Source organism: Rhineura floridana, chromosome 13 (assembly GCF_030035675.1).
Source record: "Rhineura floridana isolate rRhiFlo1 chromosome 13, rRhiFlo1.hap2, whole genome shotgun sequence".
Lineage (NCBI taxonomy): Eukaryota > Metazoa > Chordata > Lepidosauria > Squamata > Rhineuridae > Rhineura > Rhineura floridana.
The window spans coordinates 11412141-11439040 of record NC_084492.1 but is presented as its reverse complement, the minus strand read 5'-3'; the positions used below and the strand labels follow the sequence as shown (position 1 = coordinate 11439040).

The following is a 26900-nucleotide window of genomic DNA, read 5'->3' as shown; positions in this document are numbered from 1 at the left end:
TCTGGGGACCCAAGGTTGAAGAACACTGGTCTACTCTAACAGGCAGTGGCTCTCCAGGGTCCGAGGTAGAAGTAATTCCTGTCACCTCTTACCCAATCCTTTTAATTGGGGGTCTCGGGGATTGAACCCAGGCCCCTCTGCATACAAAACATGGGACTCTACACCTAAGCTAATTCTCATCATATAATGCATTTTTGCATGTTATTTTGACTCGTATATTCATTTTTATGCACACTTTCTTCTCATATGCATTTTGGTAAACTCTGGTTGGCAAACTGCATCACAAAATTCAAACAAAGTGCAAATTTGATATATTCGGCTTGAAATGCATAATGAATTGAAATTCTCGCTCATCCCTAGTTGCCACTCTTTAAATGGTTACCCTGACTTTTCTCCCAGATACTCAGGGAGGTGTACATATTTTTCTCTCTGCCCCCCTCTCATCCAGTTTTTAGCATCACAAGAACCCTGGCTGAGAGATGGTGCCTACCTCAAGGCCACTCAGTGAACATCACAGCTACGTGAGGACTGGAGTTTGCATCTCCCAGCAGGACTGCGCAAATTCTTTCCTCCCAATTTAATGTTGTGCATTTTTTTATAGCCACAGATTATGGGCTGTGAAGAACGGTGTATGTGTGTGTGGAGGAGAGAGGCTTTCAAGAAAGGACTCGCTGAGCTCATTCCAAACAGGATCTCCATGTGCTTTCTTTCTATGTGGGAAGAGATCAGAGTTACCCATCCTATGACAGATAATATCTGGTGGGTCCCATCCCAGGTGCAAGTGCTATATGTGCTTTGGGAGCCCACATCATAGCTTGGGACTGCAAACAAGGCTGCAGACTGGCAAGGCAGAAACTTGGGGTTCAGGTTCTCTCCCCCACTTTTCCCTTCCAGAATTATACTAATAGAAGATAAAGCCACCGGCTGCCTCTGTCACCCTATGAGCATCTCCGGCCAATGAGTATGCTTGTGAACTGGAAGAGGATTCTCTGGAAGATGTTTCTGCAGCAACTGCTGTTGCTGTTTTCTGACATTTGGGATGCCCAAGCCGACGAATCGTTAAGACAGAGGACCCTCGACCTCATGACAGAAGCCCCTTTAATTGATGGGTATGCCAAATTTCCTTTCTTTTCCCCTCCTTCTCATATGCAGTAAGGCACCTTACCACATTATTGTTTTTTGCACTGTTGTCATGGCTGCATTATCACGTGGTATTAAAAAGACCTGATTTTGAACTCAGAAGACTTTCAAATTCTGCACCCAAATGAGTTATACAATTCAATGATTATGCTCATCTTACCCAAACCTTGTTTAGCTTTTCTGTTTCAATGTAGAAATTTCAATATTATTAGTAGTAGTAGTTAGGGTTAGAGGAGAAATTTAATTTGGTTCTCATTTAAAGCTGAAATGAGGAGAACTGTATTGTATTTCATATACTGATTCCTTACAAATCCCCATAAAAAGGAATCAGTATAAGAAATACAATAAAATACAAAATCTACATTGAAAAAACAAACAATACTATCGAATACTAATATTACTAATAGAGATGGAAAGATCTGTCGGTTTCATTTCTCTCAGTTTCTCCATGTTTCTGCAGCAATCTGCGAACTTTGTTTTTAAAAAATCCTCATGAAAATTCTTCAGCATTTTAGTGCAAATTTCTCCTACTAAGCACATTTTTGTGTTAATTTTTTATTAATGCACATTTTTGCAAATAATTTATCCTACTGTAATGTGTTTTTGTGTGTTATTTTCACTAATATATTCATTTCTATGCACATTTCTCTATGCATTTTTTAAACACTGGTTGGAGAATTGCATTGCAAAATTTAGATAAGCACACAGTTTGAAGGATGGCTGTGTTTTGCCTCTTGCATTGTTTCAGAAAGAATAAATGTGATCAATTTGTTTTGATCACAGCTACCAAGATGTTGTTCTAATGGGATGTTCTTATAGCTTTAGTCTACATGTGCTGCTAGCATTGCCTCCAAATGCAGTTTTGTGAATGTTATTTTCAGCAGAGCTTGGAAAAGTTCCTATTTTAAACTACAACTCCCATCAGTCCCAGCCAGCATGGCCACTGGATTGGGCTGATGGGAGTTGTAGTTCAAAAAAGTAACTTTTTCAAGCTCTGATTTTCAGCATGCATATGAAGCAACAGGACTTTTTAAAAAACAAACAAACATTGAAAGGATGCTTTCCCCTCCCTCCATCCCACAAAAGTTGGGCTCCTGTAACTCTTCCACTCTGTCTTCTTAACCATTCAGACACAATGATCTGCCATTGAAGCTGAGATGGTTTTACCAAAACAAGTTGAGTAACATTGATGTAAGGACCCTCAGCACCACGGCCACAAATATTGAGAAGCTCCAGGCTGGTCATGTCGGTGCTCAGGTAAGCTCTCAGGACTGTGAAAGCAGACCTGCAGCCTCGGATTGATGTCCCTGCTAGGGTGAGCCAGAGCTCAAGCATGAGAAGGAAATGGGTACTTTACTGGAGGTTGGTGGTCCAGTCCCCAACCCCACCCCAGCCTCAGCTGGATGTCTATTGATGGGAGAGATGGAGGTGGAAATGAACACTAAATTTCAGATCCTGTTGGAGGATGTTTATGCAAATGTATTTCCCCTTCCTGACGGCAGGAAGTTTAAACTCCCCTGACCTAAGAGGCAGTATAGCCTACAGTGGGGAACTAATTCTCAGACCAATGAGAGATGTTCTAGCACGTACCCAGGCTTGGTTTCCTTTGTTAGGTACAGGGATGTAGTCGTCTGGGGTCTCGGGGGGCTCTCAGCAGGATTCCTATGTCTCCAGCATCCTATGAGCCAATCAGCATGAAAGGGCAGTGTGTTGGCCACTGAGAAGAGCCAGTAATTCAAGCAGAAAGTAATATTCAAGATTATTCTATAATCTAGAAAGGGAGTGTGGCTGTGACTATCACGTCGCCTAGAGTGGCCGTTAATTCGGCCAGATAGGCGACTCACAAATAAAATGTTATTATTATTATTTATTATGAAGGGACCCTGCACTTCTGAATCTGCCACCACACTACTGGGTAGGTGGCAGTGAAGTCTGCCCCATTAGGGCATATGGAGCATTGTCCCACCAGCCTCAGGGTACCCTCAACCAGCCCCCACCCGCTTTCCTTCTTACTTGCAACCAGTTCAGGGAGTAGCACCACCTATCAGTTTGCTTCGTAATCTCAGTATTGCCATTGTAGAACTCTTCAGAGAGTTCTAGAAGTAGCTGGCTCTGATTCCACCTACTGTGGAATATCCCTTTTTACCTACTAGTCCCAGTGGGCACAGCCACCACTGGCATTTTGTAATATTTTGTGCACTTACAAATAGGCAGGTTAAGCATAGATGGAAGCACAGCTATAAAAAGCCAACAAATAGCCAAAACATATATTACATCTCCAGAGACACAGCCAGCACCTCCAAAATGCAATTGATTTTCAGAGGCCAATAACTCAGCTCTCTGCTGCCAGACTCAAAGGGCACCCTCTCCTTTTCTTATATGCAGACCTAGCTTGCCTCCTCCCTCTGGCTGGGAATAGGGCAAGGATGAGTCCTCTCCGTCCTCTCCTGTGCCTTTTTGAGCCATCTTTGTTCCCATGAAAACACATTACTGGAATTTATCTGACAAAGGAATGTGCCCATTCAGGCCTGTCCAAACAGCCTGACCAACTTAGCAACCTTAAGCAACCTACTCCAACCCCCCTGCTTCAAACACTTACATTGCCAACATTTCTTTCAGTTTTGGTCAGTGTATATTCTCTGCAGTGCTCAGAAGAAAGATGCAGTGCGCCTCACCCTGGAACAGATTGACGTTGTCAGACGGATGTGTGAAAGCTATGATGATCTGGAACTGGTGACATCTTCCGAAGGTGAGTCTGAAAGGTTTTTACATTTTGATGCTTTCAGAGTATTGAGCTTGGATTCAAAAATGATATTTACTCAAGGGACTGGAGCATGCCCGTGGGATTTGGAGTTTCAGTGCACTTCCCCCACACAATGCCACAAACTACTTTTGTACTTTCAGTTTGCAGTGTGACACTGGGAAACTCGTGTTCAAATCGCCTTCCTGCTCAGTGTTGTGACCCTGACATAAGTTGAGCCTGCACAATCTTCTCCTTCACCTTCATCATCATCATCATTATCATCATCATCATCATCAAAATAAGGGGAAGGATAGGAGTAAAACATTGAAGTCGGGGTGGGGAGATGTAGAATTGAAAGTAGACTCTCAGTTTCTTATTTTTCAGTTCTTCACATTTTCATAACAGTTTGCAATTTATTTTTAAAGACCTCATGAAAATTCATCAGATTTTTCTAATATACATACGTTTGTATGTAATTTTGCCTAACGTGCACATTTTTTGCAAGCACTTTCCCCTAACATATTGCACTTTTGTATGTTATTTTCACCACTACATGTATTTTTATGCACATTTTAAACTCGTTGTATATTTGGCTACAGAACCGCATTAGCTGTGTTATGGGTCTCACATTTTTTCAGGAAGCGCACATTACATAAATTTCCTTAAATGTGAGCTGAACTGAATTTTTCCCAATCCCTAATTACAATCTTCTAGGCTAGATAATTTACCTTTAGTCTTCCTTTCCCATTTGTTCCCTTTTTAATGTCAGTTCTAAGTGAATTTTTCAACATGGCTATATAATTTGCTGGATCCAATCACATCTGGAAAAAAATATAGAATGCAAAAAGGATCTGGTAAAGAAAATACCTGCCTACCTTCTTAACTGTGCTTTGTGGAATCTTTAGGAGCAGGAAATTCAGTAACCATTGAGTAGCCATCAAGAATGCATCTTGACCTGCCTTTTTCATTCCAACTTTGCATCTGGGTGATATTGCCAAGAAGGCTCTTGCAGCTAACCTTAGAGACTGCAAATGGGAAAGCCAAGACAATTTAAATAGTTAAGTTTTGCAGTGTGTAGTTCCCCTGTGCTGGGCTGTTGTAGAATTGGATGTCTTCATCTTAGTTCTTTTGAACAACATTATCTTCATATTAGAAGTGGTATGAGGGAGAAATTCTACTCAGTTTGTATTTGAAGCTGGTGCTATCAAATCTGCACTTTCTGAAACAATATGAGAACTAAAACACAGACCTTTTCAAAATTTGGATTATCCTAATTTTGTGATGCAGTTCTCCAACCAAACAATGTTTACAAAACTGCATATGTTAGGGGGAAATGTGCATTAAAATGAATGTATTAGTGAAAAAAACACATACAAATACATTTATATTAGGAGAAATTGCTTGCAAAATGTGTATGTTAATCAAAACTGCATACGAAACTGTGTTGACTTGGAGAAATTTGCACCAAAAACACTGAAAATTTTTCATGAGCATTTAATTATTTTTTTTTTTGGCAAATTGCTGCAGAAATGTGGACAACTGAGAACAAGATTGGAAAAATGAGAAACTGGGAGAACAGAAATTGACAGATTCTTCTAACCCTACCCTGTGTCAATGCACCTTTGAAGCTTCAGATCTCTTCCTGATTAAAATCCAGGCATTGCCAAGACAGACAGCAAAAAAATAGCGTGCTTGATCGGCATCGAAGGAGGTCACTCCATAGACAGCAGCCTTGCAGCTCTGAGGATGTTTTACGAGCTGGGTGTTCGGTACATGACATTGACCCACAACTGCAACACTCCCTGGTAAGCCACAAGAAAGTGTTCCTGCATGTCTTTTCCCCTTCAAAAAATAGCCAATACTGGTCCGCACACACTCCAAAAAACCCTCACCAGAACCTATGGGGTAATGTCACACAGCAAGTGAGGCCAGGATCCATGAGTAGGGGATCTGTCAGGATCTCACAGATGGATTGACCAGAGAGCCAGAAGCAGGAGAAACAGGAAGAGGGTGAAGACTAGCGATGGAAAGATCAGTCAATTTAAGTTCTCTCAGTTTCTCACTTTCCTAATGCTAAATTCAGTTCCCTACATTTCTGCAGCAATCTGCAATTTTTTTTAAAAAAAATCCTCATTAAAATTCTCCACCATGTTAGTGTGAATTTCTCCAAATAAACACATTCTTGTAGGCAGTTTTGACAAAGGTCCACATTTTTGCAAGCCATTTCTCATCACAGCATGATTTTGCATGTTATTTTCACTCATATTCTCATTTTTATGCACACTTTCCCCTAATATATTCATTTTTATCAATATTGTTTAATTGGCAAACTGCATCCTAAAATTCTAATAAATGTGAATTTCGAAGGATGGCTGTGTTTCACTTCTCATATTGTTTTGGAAAGTGCGAATCTGATACATTCTGCTTGAAATGCAAACTGAATCTAGATTCTCACCCATCCCTAGTAAAGACTGAGATTACCTGTGCTGATTCAGCAAGGAGTTTTACACAGATCACTACAAAGTAGTATCCTACACAAAGAATTACTATGAGACTAGTTACATAAGCTAAAATGACTTTTTCATATGGGCTCAAATTATTGCCATTATCAGTGGTGGATCTGCAGCCCAGGGCCAGCCCTACCACTAAGCAAAGTGAGGCACTGACCTCAGGTGGCACGGTGTAGCACAGTGGGGAACAGCAACAACATGTTGGAGGACAAAGCATATGCCAGCCTGCTGCCCTCAGGTGCAGCGAAAGATGCTTCCCTATCATCACCAGCAAGATGCAACTGCCAGCCTGATCAGCATCAGTCCGTGGAATGGGAGTAGCAATGGACAAATCTGACAATTTCAGTTTCTCTCAGTTTGCCGGTCTCAAGTTCAGTTCTCCACATTTCCACACCAGTTTGCAATTGTTCCATAAAACTCCATCAGCAAATTTCTCTTAATATAAAGGTATACCTTTTGATATGCAGTTTTGCCTAACACAGAGAGTTTTGCAAAGCAATTTCCCCTAAAAAAGTTTAAATGCTGTTTTCACTAATATATGCATTTTTATGCACAGATTACCCTAGTACATGCATTTCTGTGCATATTACTTGGCTGCAAAATTTGGAGAAGTGCAAATTTCGAAGGAGGACTGTGTGTCAGTTTTGTTTCAGAAAGTGCAAATTAGGCAAGCTTTCCTTTAAATGCAAACTGGGATGAATTTCTCCCCTATCATTACATGGGAGGGAGTGCCGTCTTGTCCTTTGCCTCAAGCAACAAAATGTATTAAGCTGGCCCTGCTGTATTATCATTATTAATTAATTAATTGATATACAATTTAATGCCCAGATGGCTTCTAAGTCATTTACAAAACATAAAAACCACCTTATGATACCTTGTACTTCTTATCCATTTGAATAATCATCCCCCCCACCCTGCATTTTTAGGGCTCAGACATCATCTCAACAACCACAAGACTATCCCAACACTAATGGCTTGAGTGCTTTTGGTGAAGTAAGTAAGCTGATGAAGCCCTCTGAAGTGCCTCCAATTATCTTTGGAAGAAACAATCTAGCCTCCTGTAACAATGATAGCTTCTTGTCAGTGCTATGAGCCTACAGTAGGGCCCCACTCATACGGCAGGTTACGTTCCGGACCCCTGCTGTAAAGCGAAAACCTCTGTAAAGCGGAACTCATTGAATAGAATGGCGCGCGATGCCCGAAAACTGCCGTAAAAGCAGAACAAGCGCTGTATGTGTGGGGCTTTAGTCTAATTGCGTCTAATTGAAACCGCTGTATTAGCGAATCGCTGTAAAGCGAAGCACCATAAAGAAGGGCCCTACTGTATCTTGGTTTTAGGCTGGTTTAACTGTTGTGGCCTCCCCCAAAGAATTCTGAAAGTTTGTCATTTGTTGAGGAAGCTGAGAATTCTCTGTTGGAGATCTCCATCTCCACTCCTTTCCTAGACTCATATTTACCCTGGTTCCTTTAGTCTAGACTTGCCCTTCAAAACCAATTGGATTATTACGCATGGCATGAAGAAAATCAAAAGCTGCCTTTTATCAGGCCAGAATGAATGATTAATGGGAAGATGCATAAACACACCACAAGCAAATCAGAATGAATGCAGGATGAATGCTCATTGTGGTATAACCTCCCTGCAAACAAATCAGAATGAATGCTTAATAAAGACTGGGTGCAGGCTAAGTTCCATGTAAACGTGGTGCAAGCAAATCAGGATAAATGGCTAATAAATACATCAGTCTTCTCACCAGTTCTTCAGGTTTCTGCAGCAATTGGCTTTTTTTTTAACAAAAAAGTTATTAAATTCTTCAGCGTTTATCTTAAAAACCACATTTTCTCTGCAGTTTTGACTAATGTACACACTTTTGCAAGCAATTTCTCTTAATATCATGCATTTTTTTGTGTTATTTTCACTAATACATTCATTTTATGCACACTTTGAGCTTGGAAAAGTTACTTTTTTGAACTACAACTCCCATCAGCCCCAGCCAGCATGGCCACTGGATTGGGCTGATGGGAGTTGTAGTCCAAAAAAGTAACTTTTCCAAGCTCTGATTACCCAAGTACATGCATCTTTGTACACAAAACTTGGCTGGAGAGCTGCATTGCAAAACTGAGAGAAGTGCAAATTTTGAAGGACGATTGTGTTTCGGTTCTCATTTGTTTTGGAAAGTGTCAATCTGATAGATTCAGCTTTAAATGGGAACTGAATCAGATTTCTTCCCCATCTTGACAACCTGCATTCATCCTGATTTACTTGCAGGATGTTATATATACATGTTCCCATTAGTGATGAATTCATCCCACGTTTTTTTCAGTGCATTTTCCCATCACTTTCCTACCTGCAAAAAGTCAGTTTTCTTTTTAAAAGTGGGCCTGCTGCTGCAGGGCAACGGAGAGATTTAAATCCACTTTAACTGTGCAAAACCAAAGTTGCACTTGCAACCGTCCCCCAAAACAGTGACTGTCTGGAGGTAGCTTCAGACATCACATCCAGCATTTAATTTGTTGGTAGAGATGTCTGTAATGAAAAATGCAAAGACAGCTCAAGCCACAGCTGAAGAACCTATTGTAGTTTTTTTTAAAAAAAGACTAGGTGTGTCTGTGCCCCGACACATCTAGATGATAGGGATAGTTTGGTGACTTTAGCCCCTCTCTCTGACATTTCTGCCACATGAAGATGCATATCCATTTTCTGGCTCACATCCCCCTCTCACCTCTATACACACACGTTCACTTTCAAACCTCAAGAAAAACAGGATGTGTAGAGGTGTGATTGCTAGAGATGTGAAGGCCTGGGAAAAATACAGGTTTGTTTCTGTAAAGAAAATGAGGGGGGGTGTCTAAATTTTTCTGTTTTTCTTTCAGGCCTTTACATCTCTAGTCATTGCCATAGTGAAATATGCCTTGAGCTCTGTTTTTGGCCAGAGTAGCAAAACTGACAAAGTGGTCTGTTTTTGTGCTAGGAAGTGGTGAAAGAGATGAATCGTCTAGGGATGATGATAGACTTATCACACACATCTGACACAACTGCAGTGGCTGTTCTCAGGATCTCTCGTGCCCCGGTCATTTTCAGCCACTCATCGGCCTTCTCAGTTTGCAACAACCCAAGGAACGTCCCTGATGATATTTTGCAGCATTTGGTGAGTGTATAGCTAATCTCACCTCCCTGTCCACACCCATGCAACAGGAGGATCATAACAGGGGACCCAGAGATGTGTTATTCCTCCCAACTGCAAAACCATATGACAAATGGCTCCTCAAAGAACCAATTCAAAGAGGTCCTGGCACACTCAAAACACAGAGCTACATACAAAGGTACCATATACTGAGTGAATCCTCAAGCTCACTATTGTCTACTCCAGCCTTTCCCAACCAGTGTGCCTCCAGATGTTGTTGGACCACAACTCCCATCAGCTTCAGCTAGCATTGCCAATGGTCAGGAAAGATGGGAATTGTGGTCCAACAACATCTGGAGGCACACTGGTTGGGAAAGGCTGGTCTACACTGACTGGTGGCAGCTCTCAAAGGTTTCACCCAGGAGACATTCCCAGCCCTACTTCGAGATGCCAGGGATTGAACCTGGGTCATTTATTCATTTATTTATTATTTATATAGAACTTAATCATTCACATTTCTAAGTGGTGTACATATAAACAAACTGTACAGAAAATAAAACAATCAATATTTATCATAAAACCAAACTCTATCTTAAAATACCTGATGGAAAAAACAAGTCTTAATCATGCACCTGAAGTTCAACAAGGAAGGTGCCCATCTAATCTCAGTTGGGAGGGAGTTCCACAGGCTTGGGGTCACTGCACTAAGTCCACAGCTTCGAGTTGTCATGAGCTGTGCATCTGAGTCATTGGGGACCACCACCAGAGACTCCTCCAAAGATCTCAGTGATGAGGCCAGAATATAAGGGATCAGGCAGTCCTTACGATATCCTACACATAGTTTGTCAAGGGCCTTGTAAATCAATGCAAGAACCTTGAACCTGACCTAGTAACATATGGGTAGCCAGTGCAAGCTTTTCAGCACCAGAGGTATATGCTGGTGGTAGACTGTCCCCATCAACAGTCTAGCTGCAGCATTTTGTACCAGCTGGAACTTCTGGACCAGGTGCAAGGATAACCCCACATAAAGCACATTGCAATCAAGTCTTCTGAATGCAAAGCAGCAACTCTACCACTGAGCCACAGCCCTTCCCTAGTTAATGCCTTAAAACCTGGACCTCTATTGCTTTAGAAGAGAGCAGAAACTAATTTGTTCCCAAATTATTCTTTCCTGTGGATTTTTGATGATGAATATATTTTTAACATTCAAATGTTAGTGGGATATTATGCATCTGGTCAAATCAAATCACCTTGGACAGCTCCTTGGACATTCACCCTATTCGGATTCCACTGCCCCACTGACATGGAACTGTCAGCTTTTCACAGAGACAGCAGCGTCGGTGGGGGTGCAGGCAGGGCTGGGAATTCCTTGGTAATTGCCAGGCTGTAAAGTCCTCAGCCGGCAGCTTGGCTATAAAACTGCCAGGCTAGCAAAGAGGAAGCAAGATAAGGGCAGGGTCCTTTCCAAGCTTACGTGCCAAGCCAGAAATCCAGAAGAGACATCAGTGAAGGTCTGGGTCCAGTTTGTTGAAAGATCAGTCCAAGTCAAGGTTCAGGGGATAGGAAGACACACAGTGGTCACGCCTGACATTGTAGTCAGCAACATGCTGAAACCAGGGTCTGTCTTTTAAAGAACACCTCTGCAGACAGGTGGGAACAATCACCCCTCTGGCTTCTGCAAGCATGCTGGTCTTAAACGGACAGGCCGGCCCTGCTGCTGCCTGACTTTCTGTTGTCTTTGCTCTGCAGGTGGGAGGGGAGGCTTCTGGTCACTGCCTGTCTCTGGCTGAAGAGCTTCAGGTGTGTCTTGGATGCTCTCCAGCTGAGCAGGAGTAGGAGCTGCGTTCTCAGGAGTTTCCTCTGTTTCCCCTTCTGGGTCTGTGGCCGTTACTCCTGAGTCATCCTCGTCTGATGAGTCCTCCAAAGGGGCCATGACAGGAGCCACCAGCCGCCACTAGTGTACACATAATGGCATTTTAGTATTTGGCAGGTGGCACAGAAAGGCATTTTATATTTGCTCATTTACAGAGGAGGAGCTATGTTAACTGGTTGCAGAAAAACAACAAAGACTGAGCTCTGCAGAATTTGAGGACATTTCTGCCAAGAGACATTGGTACAGGAAAATGCTTGCATGCTCCAGGTGTCTCCTGGGTGAGCCATTCATTTTCTCCTTCTCTTTTCAGAAAGAAAACAATGGAATTGTGATGGTGACTTTCTACACCAAGGTTCTAGCTTGTAGCAATGACGTAGTTGACATCTCAACTGTAGCAGGTTTGCAACTACTAGGGCAGGTGTCAAGAGCTGGTGTGAATGAATCTGTCCATTTTTGTTATCTCTGTTTCTCACTGTTCCACTCTCAAATTCAGTTCTCCACATTTCTGCAGCAATTGGCAATAGTTTTTAATTCTCATGAAAAACACAATTAGCACAAATTTCTTCTAATTAACATATTTTCATATGCAATTTTAACTATTGGACACATTTATGCAAGCAATTTCTCCTAATATAATGCATTTTTGTATGTTATTTTCACTTACAGGCATTTTATGCACTTTCTCCTAATACATGTTTTTACATATTGCTTGACTGTAGAACTGCATATATTAGTGAAATGCATATATTAGTGACTATATGGTTCGCATATTGGTTGGGGAAATGCTGTTTATTTATTTATTTATATGCTGCTTACATACCAAAATGGCTTCTAAGCAATTTACAAGTATAAAATCAAGAACAAAATCCAGGCAGAATTAAAATACACAATAAAATATTCCATCAAAGCATTAAAAAAATATACAATCCGGAGGAGTGCTGTTTCTTTTCTCCCACGTTACGAAGCCCGACTGGCCTCAACCAGAAGTTGGGCATATAGTGTCGCCATGCTGTGGAACACTCTTCCAGCAGAGATGTGGCACGCATCCTTGCTATTGACTTCCAGGCATCTGTCAAAGATTTTTTTTTTTTATCCCAACAGGCCTATGCAATTGTTTAAAATGTTTCTTGAGTAGCCAGTTGTTTTAATTATTGTTCGGTATAGCTTCTAATGTTTTTTTTTAATGTTGTTATATTGCTGTACACTGCCCTGATATTTTGTGAGAGGGTAGTATAGAAATATTTTCATAAATGAATTCAGATCATCCCTTGCTGCAATTAGCAACAGAAAAAAATTCCCTCCATTTACACCAAAGAGAGATTAATTTTTATTGCTAATTGCAACACATATGTGTGAACTTTGTCAGGATTAGAGTGGGGGAGAGTTACACCTCCTCTGCCCCCAGGCTGCCATCTCGATTGAAAATGGACCCCCTCCCATGCACTTCTTATTAATTTTTTAAAAACCACATACAACTCTGAGCCCAGTGCTGCCCAGTAGACTCCACAACCAGATTGTCATTTCAGCTCGCATCTTCCACTCTGATTATTTATCCCCTCCAAATCACATGTCATATTTCCAAGTCATGTTAACATTTTGCTCTACCATGTAACTAATGCATTCTCACCTTTTCTTTCTCCTCTTAGACCATTTTGACCACATCAGGACAACGATAGGCTCAGAATATATAGGAATTGGTGGAGACTACGATGGAGTGACTAAGTTAGTAAAACATATTCAGCTCAATAAGTCATCAATAACTTAATAAGGCTGCAATTCAATACACACTTACCTGGGAGTAAGTCCCACAGAACCCAATGGAGCTTACTCCTGAGTAGACATGTATTGGATTGCAGCCTTAGTCAGTAAAACTATGGGTTTCCCAAGGGTATTTGGCTGGCCACTGTGAGAACAGGATGCTGGATTAGATAGGCCTTTGGCCTGCTCCAACAGGGATCTTCCTATGTTTTTAAGACTGGGCAATCACTTTCTGATTTCACTTAGGAAAGGATTGGATTTCACTCTGAAAATGTTACCGAGAAATAGGGATGGAAGAATCTTTCCTTTCTTAGTTTCTCTTTTTTCCAGTCTTAATCTCACTTCTCCATGTTTCTGCAGCAATTTGCATTTCAAATCCTCATGAACATTCTTCAGTATTTTAGTGCAAATTTCTCCTAATAAACACATTTTTGTCTGCAGGTTTGACTAAGGTACACATTTTTGCAAGCAATTTCTCTGAATGCATTTTGTACGTTATTTTCACAAATATATTCCTTTTTAGATGTGTTTCCCTCTAATATATGCATTTTTGTAAACATTGTTTGATTGGAGAATGGCATTGCAAAATTTGGATAAGTATGAATTTTCAAGGATGGCTGTGTTCCAGTTCTCATATTGTTTGGGAACTGCAAATTTCATAGTTTCGGCTTTAAAGTGAATTGAATCAAATTTCTCCACCATCCCTACTGAGACATAAGCTCATTTCTTGGGCGAATCCAGGAGGCTCAGGTAATGAAAGTCACTCTCCTCCCTGTTATCTCCCACAGCAACTCCCACTTTTACTTATCTTTAATCTGGAAAGGTGCAGTTGCAGCAGCACTTTAGTAAAGAGAGAGAAAGGAGGAAGGAGAATTTTTCTTTCCTTCTCCCATCCTCTTTTATTACTCTGATGCTCCTTCCAGGCTGTGTCATTCATATGGATGCAGGAAGCTGCTGTTTACTGATAGTCCATTGGTCCATCTGATTCTGTACTGTCTACACCAGGGTTCCCAAACTGTGGTCTGTGGACCACCAGTGGTCCATGAGCTGTGTTCAGGTAGTCCATGGCATGTCTGAATTAAATATTCATTTTTAATTATATTCTTATTGCTTCTTTTATTTCTTCAATTGTATTTTATTGTATTGCAATTTGAATTAATAAAATACTATACAAGAAATAAAAGAAGCAATAAAGATACAATTAAAAACCATACAGCACCTAGCACAGTGCATTGCAACTGCTGCAACAGGCAGAAAAATCACTAAGTGGCCTGCCAAGACCATCAGCAATTTGCAGGTGGTCCACAGGGGGAAAGGTTTGGGAACCAATGGTCTACACTGAGGCTCTCCACAATTTTGGGTCTCTCCCAGCCCTACCTGGAGATGCTGGGGATTGAATCTGGGACCTTCTGCATGCAAAGCGGATGCTCTACCACTGAGCTATGGCCCTTCCTGAAAGGGGCGTGTCCCACAAGGGACTTGCTCTGGAAGCCTCCATACTTCCCTTCCTCTTCACTCTCTCCTTACAGAGAGTGTAATTTATCTGAATTACAGATAAATGAAAAAGGGAAATGCTTTGGGGATGATGTGGGGACCCTTTTCCCAGATCAGTAACTGATCTGAGTCAGATAAGAGTTTTTTCTTTGCGGGGGTGTTTGTCCTTCAAATCTTCTAGGGTGGTCATGTGCCCACCTTTAGAGAGGATAGCCCTCTGTTTGAGGATGTCCTCTATTGGAAGGGCCATCTGGTCCAAGCCTTGTCTAATGACAATGAACCCTAAGAAGGCAGAGCACATTTCTTGAAGTTGCCTGTCTGCTGCCAGCATCTGGACTGGAAATTGGAAAGACTCACCTGGTCACAGCCTTCCTCACAATGGAGAGATGCATTGTATTTCTATTTAAATTATAGTAAAAAAATTTAATTGTGTATATGAACACATAAATTAGCACATGCAAATGTTATGCTTCTCTTTTGGGCAAAGGGTAAGTGGTAACCCTAAAGCCCACCTCTCCATTGGAGGTGATTTCTTTCCTTTTCATTATGAGCTGGGAAACTAGATCCAATACAAGCTCAACTGAGCACCTGCGTACGAATGGTGGACACTGTAGCAGGGGTTGCCAATCTTTTTGGGCCTGTGATCACTTAGAAACTGGGGAAATTATCATGGGCACCACCCCAACCAAGGACACACTGCAACCTAGGCCACATTCACACCATCCATTTATTCCACTATTATTCCACTTTAAACAGTCTTGTCTTCCCCAAAGAATCCTGGGAAGGGTAGTTTGTGAAGGGTGCTGAGAATTGTTAGGAGACCCCTATTCCCCTCATAGAGCTACAGTTCTCAAAGTTATTTAGGAAGAGAGACTGAGTGTTAAACCAAGCAGGGAATTGCAGCTCTGTTAGGAGAACCCAATGTGTGTGTGGGGAAATCAAACTAAGGTTTTTTGGGTTTATTTTCTACCTCTAAGAGATTTCCAATGTATGGTAGGCTGATATGTTGACCCCATATAACATTTGTGTCTGTGGTGTCAGAAGAAATGAGCTTGAAAATACCCAAACACTCAGAGCCAGAAAACACTCCTTCAGAGGAGGTAGAATGCTTCTGGGCATTTGACTCCAGTGCTATTTGTTCTATGAAAAAATGATGGGATGTTTTTACTACTATCAAGCTGCTAACATTGGCTGGGGTAGTAAATATACCCAATACATTTCTGGGATATTTTATGCCTCAGGTAGTTTTTTTGGGACATGCTAAGAGGTAACTGGATGAAATTTGGGGATCTTGTACAGGTGACAATATGTGACAAGGTCCTAGAAAGACTAACTTGGAGGTCTGCTTATGTGTAAATAACACAATGAAAACTGTGCTGGGGGTAGGTTTTTGCCCCACAATATTGGATGAAGGATGATTATCAAAGATACCACCCTGAGAGTTAATACCAAGGAAGGGTGTTCCACAAATGGGGAACTGTTAGCAAGAAGGTCTTGTCGGGGAGAAGGTTAATGTCAACTGGGCAGCACGCAGCTCTTGGAAGCCCTGACCAGTGAGTTTGATTTGGGTCTATTCTGTATGCAGATTCTACACCAACTGAACATAATTGGATATATTTGGCTCTTCCAGAAAAACTAACAAGTTTCCCCTTTCCAATCCTTCCCAGACACCAGAGAGTTTTAAAACCTTCTTTTCGGTGTCCTGTTGAATTTCCTTCAAACTATCCCTGCTCTTACTTAATTCTATCTCCAATTCCCTATCGACCTCTTTTGTCATTCTCATCGGAGCTTTATGTTTATTCTGGAGCTTTACCAACTTTCGTCATTCTATTATTTTGCCTCAATATTTTATTACTTTCCCCTCAATATTTCCACTTGAGTTTTCAGTATCTTTGACCTTTCTAGACAATAAACTTAATTTTTTCTTCTATGTTCTTATCTCCCACTTCCAAATGTTTATTCCTCTTACTCCAAAATGTATTCATTTTTCTCTCTCTCTTCTGTAGTCAAGTTTTTTTCTCCCTTTCAAACAGAACTTCTTTCCAGAAAAAGTTTCAGCTCTTTTGTAAATATTTCCTGCACCTTAGCAGTCGGCACCAGGTTACTCACCCCATCACCATCTTCCAGGGATTCTTGCCCTTTAGGACATTTTTTTTTGCAAGCATCTTGTCTTAAAACAAACAAACATCATTTTAGATTGATAGTCTTGCTGCTCCATATGTTTTATTTTTATTTTTTAATTTAGATTTATTTATAAACATAATTATGTACCACCAACTCATATAAAATATCAAGGTGGAGTAGGACAACAAAACATATGACATCATAAAAACAATACAAAATAATCATTAAAAGTGTACACAGCTGCAGAGGCCTGCTGGCATAAAAAGATATTCAAGAGATGCCTGAAAGTCAACAGTGAGGATGCCTGCTGAATCTCTCCTGGAATCAGTAGCGTAGTAGCAAATTCGGAAGTGCAGGGTCCCTTCATGATGGCCATAGCCATGCCCCCTCACAGCCAAGCCCCTTTTCAAGATTATACAGTCTTCTAAAATGATAGAATAATCTGGCCAGGCTTCAGTCCTGCTTTCTGCTTTTCTATCACTGTCACAATCTGACTGTCCTTTCTCACTGTCAGAGATATTCCTTGAATGACTGGATCTAGTATTTCCTGCTGTCACCAAACTGCTTGATAGTCATCAGGATTCACTGTTTCTTCTTCTACACTTACAGAATTCTCACTCTCCACAACTTGTCTTGGCTTTTTAAAGAAGGAACTAAGAAAGGCTTGCTTGCAATCAACACTCATTGGGACTCTTCTTAGTGGCTAACACATTCCCCTTTCATGCTGATTAGTCCATAGGATGCAAGAGACACAGGGGCCCTGCTGGGACCTGGCTCCCAAAAAAGGAAGGGGTCTAAGGCCCCCCGGAACCCTTGACAACTACACCCCTGGTTGGAAAAGTGTTCCACACCATGGGATTTGTGATACTAAATGCCCAACTTCTAGCTTAAGCAGGCCTCTGTAACATGGGGGACAACTAACAGCACTCCCCTGGATGGTCTCATTTATGCTAATTCCTTCCATTCAGGGCCAGTTCTAAAGGGCGGCCAGGTTGGGCACTGGCCTGAGGGCCCTGGAGCTACAGGAGCCCCTGAGGGGCCCTCCGCTCCCCTTCCGCAATCCACACCCCCCCATGCCCCCCACTTACCTGTTAGCCAGCTTTTTAGCATGGCCCTTAATGAAGATGGCGGCCACAGCTTCCCTAAGGTACTGAAGCCGCTGCCGCCATCTTAGTTGATGGCAGAGATGTGTGCGTGTAGCACGCACGTGTGCCATCAACAAAGATGGCGGTGGAGGCTTCATTCCCCTTAGGGAAACTGTGGCTGCCATCTTCATTAAGGGCAATGGTAAAGACTAGACAGGTAGGGGGGCATGGGGGCCACATGTGGGAGGGCCACATGTGCACACGTACATGCACGCATGCACACCCACCGACCGGGGGGCCAGGGCAAGCTGATGCCCAAGGGCCCCCGCATGCCTGGAGCCGGCCCTGCTTCCATTAATTGCCCCTGAATACCACTGATGCTTTTTATTCCTATATTTCTTGCTCAACCCCTTCCTTCCAACAAGAGAAAAATATACATTAATATATATGTAATTAGCTGAGCTCCTGGTTCTAATGTACAATCACCACATTACTGTTACACCTATTTAAATTAAATTCATTATTTAAATCAGCCCTGTTATCAGTTCATCACTATTATATCAAGATACTGAAAAATCTCCAGAGGAAAAAGGGGGAAGGGAGGTAATAATTATAATAATTAAAAATTCCTCTTTCCCCCCCCCTCAGGTCATTCCCTAGTTTTGTTGTCATAATGCATTAATTTCATTCTGATAAGGCCATCACCAATTTCATTAAAAATTGTACCATTTCATTTGTAAAAATACATTCATTATACAGCCACAAGAGTGGCTGTATACTATAGCCAGCATGGATTTTTCACATCCCACAATGTTCAATTGAAAATACCCCCCATGCCATTCTGATGCTTCCCATAAGCTCATTTCAAAATGAAACCTTACCAAATTTACAGTCCTGAACTCAGAAACGCTTGCTTAACAACACTCTCAATTTTCATGGAGAACACAAAACAGAGAGAATAGAGAGTTCAAAGTGTAAAAAGAGGAGGGAAAAACACAGAGCCCTTTTGGACTTTTTTTCTGCCAGAGTTCCCATAATCTGTTGAAATTCATTAAAAATCAGCCATGTTCACAGAGTACCTGTAATCCTAATACTGTCCTTGCCCCATACTCTGACCTTCATCTTCTGCAGTTTAAAAGTTTTTTTTTTTAAAAAAAAGCCTGGCTGATTTTTAATTAATTTAAGAAATTTTGGCTGGAAGTCTATTATAACGCGGGGCATGCTCAGTAAGAATCAACTGTCAGTGTTCTAAAAGCCTCACTGCTGCTTGGCTTGCCTAATCAGGGGGCCACACCCACACCAGACTTGATTTCACTTGAGACAGTCATGGCTTCCCTCAGAAAATCCTGGAAAGTAGTTTCTGAAGGGTGCTGAGAGGAGACTCCTGTTCCACTGAGAGAGCTCCAGTGGCCAGACTGGTTTAACAGTCAGCCACTCTGACTGAAGGTGTGAGGGGAACAGGGCGTCTCCTAGCAACTCTCAGCACCCTTCACTAACTACACTTCCCAGGATTCTTTGAGAGAAGCCATGATTTTCCATAGTGTAATAGAGGCCTGGTGTGGATGTGGCCAGGGACAGCTGTGTTTTAAATTTGGGTGGGAGGCTACATGTGCCTTCCGTAGAATAAAAAGGTGGGGGGAAATCTGAAAAGCAATAATACTGTTCACAATGTTGTCCTTTTGGAAAGGAAAGGGCCGGACTTCCCAGGAGGATCCCTCCGCCTGTGCAGCTCTGAGACGGGCTCCCGTCTTGGATGAAACTTTTTCAGTTTTAAATTCAGTCAGAAGGGTCTTTTCTGACTGGGGATAATTTCCTCCGGATAAGGAAGAAACGTGAGATTTCCCACATAGCTTTGTTGTGATTGTTGGAGTCTGGAATTCGTCAGAATTGTCTGTGAAAGACAGTCTTACAGCAGCTCAGACGGAGCGAGGATTTCTATGCTAGCTCAGCTGAATAAGTGACCCGTTTTTTTTTCTTTAAAGAATAACGGATTAACAGGCAAGCATCCTCCTGTCTACGCTTATAACTTTCTTATCTATACAGCTAAAGAGATTTGTCAAAGTAACAGCAATTAAGATAACCTAGGTGAGTTAAGACTTTCCTTTTTTACTCACGGAACTAAGAGGGAAGAAAATAAAAATAGCCTATCTTTCTTTTATTGCAAAAAGCTGACATGGAAAATAGCATTTTAAAAATTACACGGATGAGGGATTTCTGATTGGAAGAGAAAAGAAAAATCTTTTTGATTTATAAGACTTTTGTGTAATATATGTCTGGGACTATTTTTCCTGATCTACTTTTTTTTTTGACGAATCTGCTCATTCTCTCTGCTACTAGTTATTTGGACGCTGTGAACTAAAGCTGTTTTTGCACTTCTGGGCATATAAGAGATAAGGGCTGTCTAGCGTGTGACGCCAGTTGGTTGGAAAGATTAACTCCTTTGTAACTGGATAAAGAAATAAACTGCTCTTTGCTTGGGACATTGAAAATTGAAGGAGTTTTGTTCCTTTGGCTTTAAGAATGACAATTAAGAAGATCATGGATGTACAAGAAGGGACTTTATCTTTAGACATGTTTCAGAAAATAATGAATGGGATTAACTCAATAAAACAAGAACTGAGAAATAATAGACAAGCGTGGAGAATTGAATTTCACGAAATGAGACAGGAGCTGAAAGAAATTCAGGATTCTATGAGAAAGGAGAATAAAGATAGATCTGGAAAACAAAAAAAAGATGAAAGAGAAATTAAAGGCAAGGTTCAAACTATGGAGATTGGCTTAAATATGGACATGAAAAAAGATTTGGATTTCCTGGCTGTGACGGATCCTGGAGAGAAATATTACAGTTTGGAACTCAGCGCTGTCCCTGAAGGAATTGAAGAGATTGGAGACAAAGATATTATCGGTTCAAAAAAATTCCTGGACTGGAAGGATTTGATGGAACTTGAAATGGAGAAAGTTAACAGAATTAATCCCTGTTTTGTGTCAATGGAAAAATCTTCAAGAGATGTACTAGTGTATCATGTGGAAAAGAGGAACAGAGATGCGGCTTTGCAACAATACTTCAGTGATACGTTCGGAATTGATGGCAAGAAAATATCTGTGATGGAGGAAATTCCTATCAGACGTTTATTATATGACTATGACAGTAAGATTTTTGGGTGCGTAAAGATGGAAGATGGACCCAATAAGGATAATGACAGAAGAGCGATTTGAAATTACTGGACTTAGTAGACTTGATGAGTTGGATTATTTGACATGTTTATTTAGAAAAAAAAAATGATTGACATATATCTCAAGGATTGGAAACTTCTCTTTGACTTTTTGTGGAAGATTAAAATGATATGATGTTAATGAGATTTGAAACCAACTAAGATAACTGCTGGAGGAAGGTGATTTTATAATCTATTAAGAGATAGGTTTGTTATATATTATAGATTTATAGCTGAATTATGACAAATCGGAAGTCAATATATATATATATATATATATATATTCTTTTTTTATTGTATTAGTTATTGATTTGTGTTTTTTTCTTTTTGTATTGTTTTGGTTTCAAAAATTTGAATAAAAATTAATTGGAAAAAAAGGAAAGGAAAGGGGCTTCCCTTCTACCCAGTGCCCACCCACTCAATCTCTTCCCCTCCCCCCTCCCTGCCCCTCCCCCAGGTCAGTGTTGGACTACGACCTGGGAGACCAGGGTTTGAATCCCCACGGAGTCATGAAGCTTACTGAGTGACCTTGGGTCAGTCACTGCCTCTCCGCCTCAGAGGAAGGCAATGGTAAAGCCACCTCTGAATACCATTTACCATGAAAACCCTATTCAAAGGGTCGCTATAAGTCCGGCAGGCCATTTCCATTTTCAAACATGATTGCACAGAAATAAATCCCATTGAACTCAAAAAGTATGCAAATCACCAAACCCACCCTTCCTTCTCCTCCCTCCTATCCCGTCCCTCTTGCCCCTTCCCTTCCCCTTCCTTTGCCCCTCCCCCCCTCCCTCTCCCCTTCTAATCCCCTCTTGCCCCTTCCCCCTCCTCCCCTCCCTTTCCTCCTCTCCATGGTCAGTTTTACCTATCTTAAGCATGATTGCATGGAAGTCAATACGATTGAACTCTATAAACATAAAAATGATCAAACCTGCCCTCTATCCCCGTTCCTTTGCCCCCTCCAATACACTCCTTCCCTTTCCCCTTCCCCCTCCCCCATGGTCAGTTTTACCTATCCTAATCATGATTGCATAGGAGTAAATCCAATTGAAAATAATCATGCAAATCATCAGACTTGCCTTTCCCCTCCTTCCCCTTTCCTCTCCCTTCCTTCTCCCCTCCCCCCTTCCTTCTTCCTCCTCCCCTGCCCACTTCAGCCTCTCTTCCTCCCTCCCGGTCAGTTTTACCTACCCTAAGCATGATTGCATGGGAGTAAATCCCACTGAACTCAATAAACATGCAAATGATCAAATCTGTACTTCTCCCCTCCCCCTCCTGCCTGTTCCCCTCCCAGTCCTCCCCTCTGCCTTTCCTCCCCTCCCTCCTCCTCCTCCTCCTCCTCCTCCCTTCCCCATCCCCTGTGGTCAGTTTCACCTATCCTAAGCATGATTGCAGGGGAGTAAATCCCACTGAACTCAATAAGCATGCAAATGATCAATCCATTCTCAGCAAACTTTAGCCTGAGAAGAACTTAACTACAGCAACCTTATTCTTACCTGCATTTATCTATTCATTTGCACTCTGCTATACTTTGCTATACTTTGCTACAATGGCTATGAGATATAATTAGCCGGAGGAACTGCTTTCCAACTGCTCCAGAAACTCAGAGGTCTGAACAACATGAGGGAAGATAAGAACTCTGGCAACAGCTATTCTTCCAAGCTACACAGCAAGTGGATTGGACTGTGAAAGACCAACCCAAATTGTGTTTGCATTTTGACCAATTTGTAGGGCAGTACAATATCTCAGAGAGGATGTCAGGTCTCTTGCTCCCCTGGTGCATTCACTATAGCTGCCCAATTTCCCTGCTTTTTAAAGTTTGATAAAATATCTATGGGCTATAGGTACATTCTTAAACCACAAGGTTTTTTGCCTATCAGTGAATATATGCTTTACTTATAACATCTTATCAGATATAATCAACACAGATCCCCCCTAATGATATAAATAATACATAAAGAGCTTGATGACATTTCAGAAGAATCAACAGTATCCCCAGATTTATGCAGAAATGTTCATCGATTCTGTGTGTACCATGAATAATGAGAGAAATTGGGGTGATTCAGGCCAGAGTCTCATGTTCCCGAGTTGCATTGTGCTAGAATCAGCTCTGCTAGCAAAGCATCTTGGGACAGTACAACAATCCTCTCTCCCAAGTGCTGGGATGCAAGAACATAAGAAGAGCTTTGCTGGATCATGCCAGTGGCCCATCTAGTCCAGCATCTTGTTCTCACAGTGGCCAAACAGATGCCCATTGGAAGTCCACAAGCAAGACCTGAGTGCAAGAGCACTCTCTTCAGCTGCAATTCCTTGCAACTGGCATTCAGAGATATACTGCATACTGGAAGATGGTAATGCCTTGCCATGAAGGCTGGAGTGTGGATCAGTTCCACGGAACGGAGGAGCATTTGAAAGAACCCAGTCCTTCTCCCTGCTAGCTTCTCCTTTTCTTCTCATTATCTCAACTATATTGGTTGCCTATCCATTTCTCGACTCAGTTCAGAGTGCTGGTTCTTAAAACTTAGAACCTTAAATAGTGTGAAACAAGGTTACCTTCAAGTGGACTTCTTCTTGCATGCTTTCATCAACATCAGAAGTTCTGCTTTGTGTCCTCAAGCCATCTGAGCTTTTGGTGGATGGACATAAGAAGCGTGGCCTTCATAGTTGCAGCACCAGTGATATGGAATGATGCCATCCTTAGGGTGGCCCTGCCAGCTTCTTCAGTGTTCTGCTTCCATCACTTGGTGGAAACTTGCTTTTCCAGAAAGGCATTTGGTGCCTTGATAGGCTGACTTGTGGCTTACAGATGTTATTTCTGCTTCCCCCCCAACCCCTTGATTGTTTTGTTTGCTGTACTCTGCTAGGTTCTAACTGGTTTTATTCTTTTTGGCATTGTGAATTGGTTTCCCCACACACACACTGCCTTGGTTTTAGGGTGAATGGGGCACTGCTGCACCAACCTTAGTCTGCCCTCTACCAGCCCCCACCGGCCTGACCAGTCGAGAAGGTGGCCCTGGCTGTCACCATTCTCCTCAGACTTAGTGTTGCCCTTGTAGAACTCAGCAGGGGTTGGGAGGAGGATGGGGACAAAACTAGAAGTAGTAGGCTCCCCCTGTCATTGACTCCTGCTCAGCTTATTAGGCACCCTGCCTTCCACCCCAGAAGTTCCACTGGATACCTGCCATCATTGAACAACAGCAACAGTGCATTACACTTGGGACTCATCTCTAAAATGTGCAGCAGTTGTCTGCATTTCGTTGGAACTTTACTGCATCTGAATTGTTTGAGATACAGATAAGCTCAAGCATGTTTGGTGCTCGCACCCCACCCCCTCTGAGAAAAATAAAACAGAATATAGAACACAGCAGCCTTTCTAAACGGTTGCCCTGCATATGTTTTGGACTATAAGTGCCATCAGCTCCAACTGGGGATGATGAGAGCTACAGTCCAAACCATCGGCAGGGCACTAGGCTGGCACACTGTAGAGTGGAGGAAGATATGAGAGGTCAGCATGATCATCCTAGTTGGCCTCTTGAAGTCCATTGTAAATCTACAAGGGTTGGTTTAATGTACTTCAGCCCTTGCTTTGCTTTGAGGAGGGCATCAAGCCCCTTCTCTGCAATTACTGGACAAAAGAAGACATGGCTTTTATGGTGAGTCATTCTGTACTTTCTTTGCTAACAGATACCCTGAAGAACTGGAGGATGTTTCCAAATATCCAGCCTTGATTGAGGAGCTGCTGAGAAGAGGCTGGAGTGATGAAGAACTGAAGGGTGTTTTGAGAGAGAACTTTCTGCGTGTTTTCCAGGAGGTGGAAAATGTAAGGTCAAAAAAATTACATTCTGAGCTCATTCTGGTTAATGAGTGTTTGGTACTACTCACATCTCCTTTAAATTTACATGGTTCATATGATGTTACCGCAAACAGAATCTATCATGCAGTTTTCCTCCTGTAAATCCTTACTAACCCAATCCACTGATAATATGGAAAGGGAAGAAAAAAAGTCTTCACTCCGTATCTCTAGTGCTTGCAGACTCTTTGTTCCAATGCTTTTAGGTGGATAGGTCAATCGTTCCCCTCTCCACCGCCCACTCCCTCTTCCTCTTTTCGTTCATTTTATTTCCTGTAGGCTGACAAGCAACTTCTGGTTGCTCTCCTCCATTCTGCTGGCCTTTTTTTTATTTTGCTGCAAAAGGTGCCTTTATTTTATTTCCCCCCTAACTTCTGTACAAAAGCATAACACTGCTCAAACAAAGATTTGTATTTCAGCTGTACCCTACAAGGGAAAACACAGATATTCACACTTCAGGGATTTTTTTAAAGGAACCTACTGCAGCTGATAGAATAGACCGAGCATGCTTGGTCACCTAGCAACCAGAGGGAGTAGAAATGTATAATTGGGTGGGGCCACAAGAACAAAGGGAGATTAATCCTCCCCAGAGGCATGCCTGCTTGTGTGAATGGGAAAAAGTGATTGGCAGCTAACATTGAGCAGGAACTGCGGATGATGCAAATGAAAAGTGAATGTAAAAGAAGTGTATTTCCTACGAAGAAATGTTCCCATGTAGATGACCCCTTAACCAATTTGATTCTCTTTTTTAAAAGCCACTCCTTGGTTTTAATGTGGCTTGATCTTTAACAATAGATGCTATCTTATGTACAATTGGTCTGGCAGATCACTGTGGCTGTTTGGATGATCAGCTGAACTCTCACTAGGAATGGGGGAGAATTTCAGTTCACATTTTAGGGCAAACCTACCTAATTTGCACTTTCTGAGACAATACTCCCTAAAAAAAAAACAACCCTGGGGAGAGTCCTGAGGGCCAGATAAAAGCACGCCTGACTCTATACATGTTTCCTGCATATCACTTAGAAGTCGGGTTACAATCACGTGCTATATAAATTTTGTTGAATAAATAAAATAATATAGATTCCAGGGGGTCTTACCTTCTAGTTAACTCTGAAAGTTGGATTTTTCTAGGTGCGGGATCAGAGTGCTTCCATGGCAGTAGGAGAAGAGGAAATTCCCTCGGATGACGTACAACATTCCTGCCGCTCAGAGCTGAAGCCTCCTCCTGGAGTTGCTATCTTATATTGACTCACCTGGGATCCCCCAAGCACCTTAATGTTTCACTCCAACTCTGTCCATGTGGAAATCATGTTGAGCTAAGAGCATAAAAATCTACTTGTCTCCACAGAAGTGTAAACTGGCAGTGGTGACATCTTTGGATTTCAGGGGTGGGGAACTCTGACCCATGGGGCTATTTGGCCTGGCATGGGTCTCAATTTGGCCTGTGAGGCCCTTTTCCTCAAATCATGCCCACTTGCCCCACACCTGATGCCATAAAGGAAGGAGCCTTTAAGTGTACTTCCGGCAAGGGAGGCTTGGGCTGCATACACATCATACATTTAAAGCACATATAAAGTACATTACTTCCCCTGAAGGATCATGGGAACTGTGGTTTGTTAAGGGTGTTGGGAATTGTAGCTCTGTGGGGGATAAACAACCTTCCCCAGGATTCTTTGGAGGAGGCCATGTGCTGTAAATGTGCTTTAAATGTATGGTGTGTATGCAGCCTTGCTCTTCCCGCCAAATAGTTAATTGGTGGTAAGAGTAAGCCAGCTATGATCAGCTGTGCAACTGAGCTCCCCATGGGGAACTCCATAGCTAGCTGACCTCAGTAGAAAGCAGAGCTTCAAATAAGCACCTATCACTCATATCATGCAGTTTTCCTCCTGTAAATCCTTACTAACCCATAATATGGAAAGGGAAGGAAAAAAGTCTTCACTCTGTATCTCTAGTGCTTGCAGACTCTTTGTTCCAATGCTTTCCCCTGGGATT

The 26900-nt window shown here is 41.9% G+C and overlaps 2 protein-coding genes across 7 annotated transcripts in view; one reads left to right on the top strand and one right to left on the bottom strand.

Moving 5' to 3' along the window:
* Positions 1-4810, bottom strand: part of LOC133369029 (dipeptidase 3-like) — a 38275-nt gene extending 33465 nt beyond the window's left edge. For 3 of the 6 annotated variants that reach the window (XM_061593851.1, XM_061593853.1, XM_061593846.1), the window contains exons 1-3: positions 4759-4810; positions 3740-3895; positions 2731-2818 (exon numbers count right to left, since the gene is read on the bottom strand). The gene's annotated coding sequence lies outside the window, so the exon portion shown is untranslated. Of the gene's footprint in view, positions 1-2730; positions 2858-3739; positions 3896-4758 lie in introns of those variants that run through there. The other 3 variants (XM_061593849.1, XM_061593847.1, XM_061593848.1) reach the window with 3 other exon arrangements.
* LOC133369028 (dipeptidase 2-like) lies at positions 704-26580 on the top strand. Its single transcript, XM_061593845.1, has 10 exons — positions 704-1109; positions 2271-2397; positions 3760-3889; positions 5541-5688; positions 7320-7386; positions 9363-9539; positions 11699-11786; positions 13035-13110; positions 24743-24878; positions 26040-26580. Exons 1-10 carry the CDS (start codon positions 958-960, stop codon positions 26154-26156), a joined length of 1218 nt encoding a protein of 405 aa, XP_061449829.1. The 5' UTR covers positions 704-957; the 3' UTR covers positions 26157-26580.
* Positions 26581-26900: the final 320 nt, after the last annotated feature.

What these genes read in the sequence shown, in the direction of transcription:
- LOC133369028 (XM_061593845.1), top strand. Translation starts at nt 958, where the DNA reads ATGAGTATGCTTGTGAACTGGAAGAGGATTCTCTGGAAGATGTTTCTG. An exon ending in CTGGTCATGTCGGTGCTCAG is followed by an intron (nt 2,398 to 3,759) that starts GTAAGCTCTCAG and finishes CATTTCTTTCAG; the next exon opens with TTTTGGTCAGTGTATATTCT. An exon ending in ATGATATTTTGCAGCATTTG is followed by an intron (nt 9,540 to 11,698) that starts GTGAGTGTATAG and finishes TTCTCTTTTCAG; the next exon opens with AAAGAAAACAATGGAATTGT.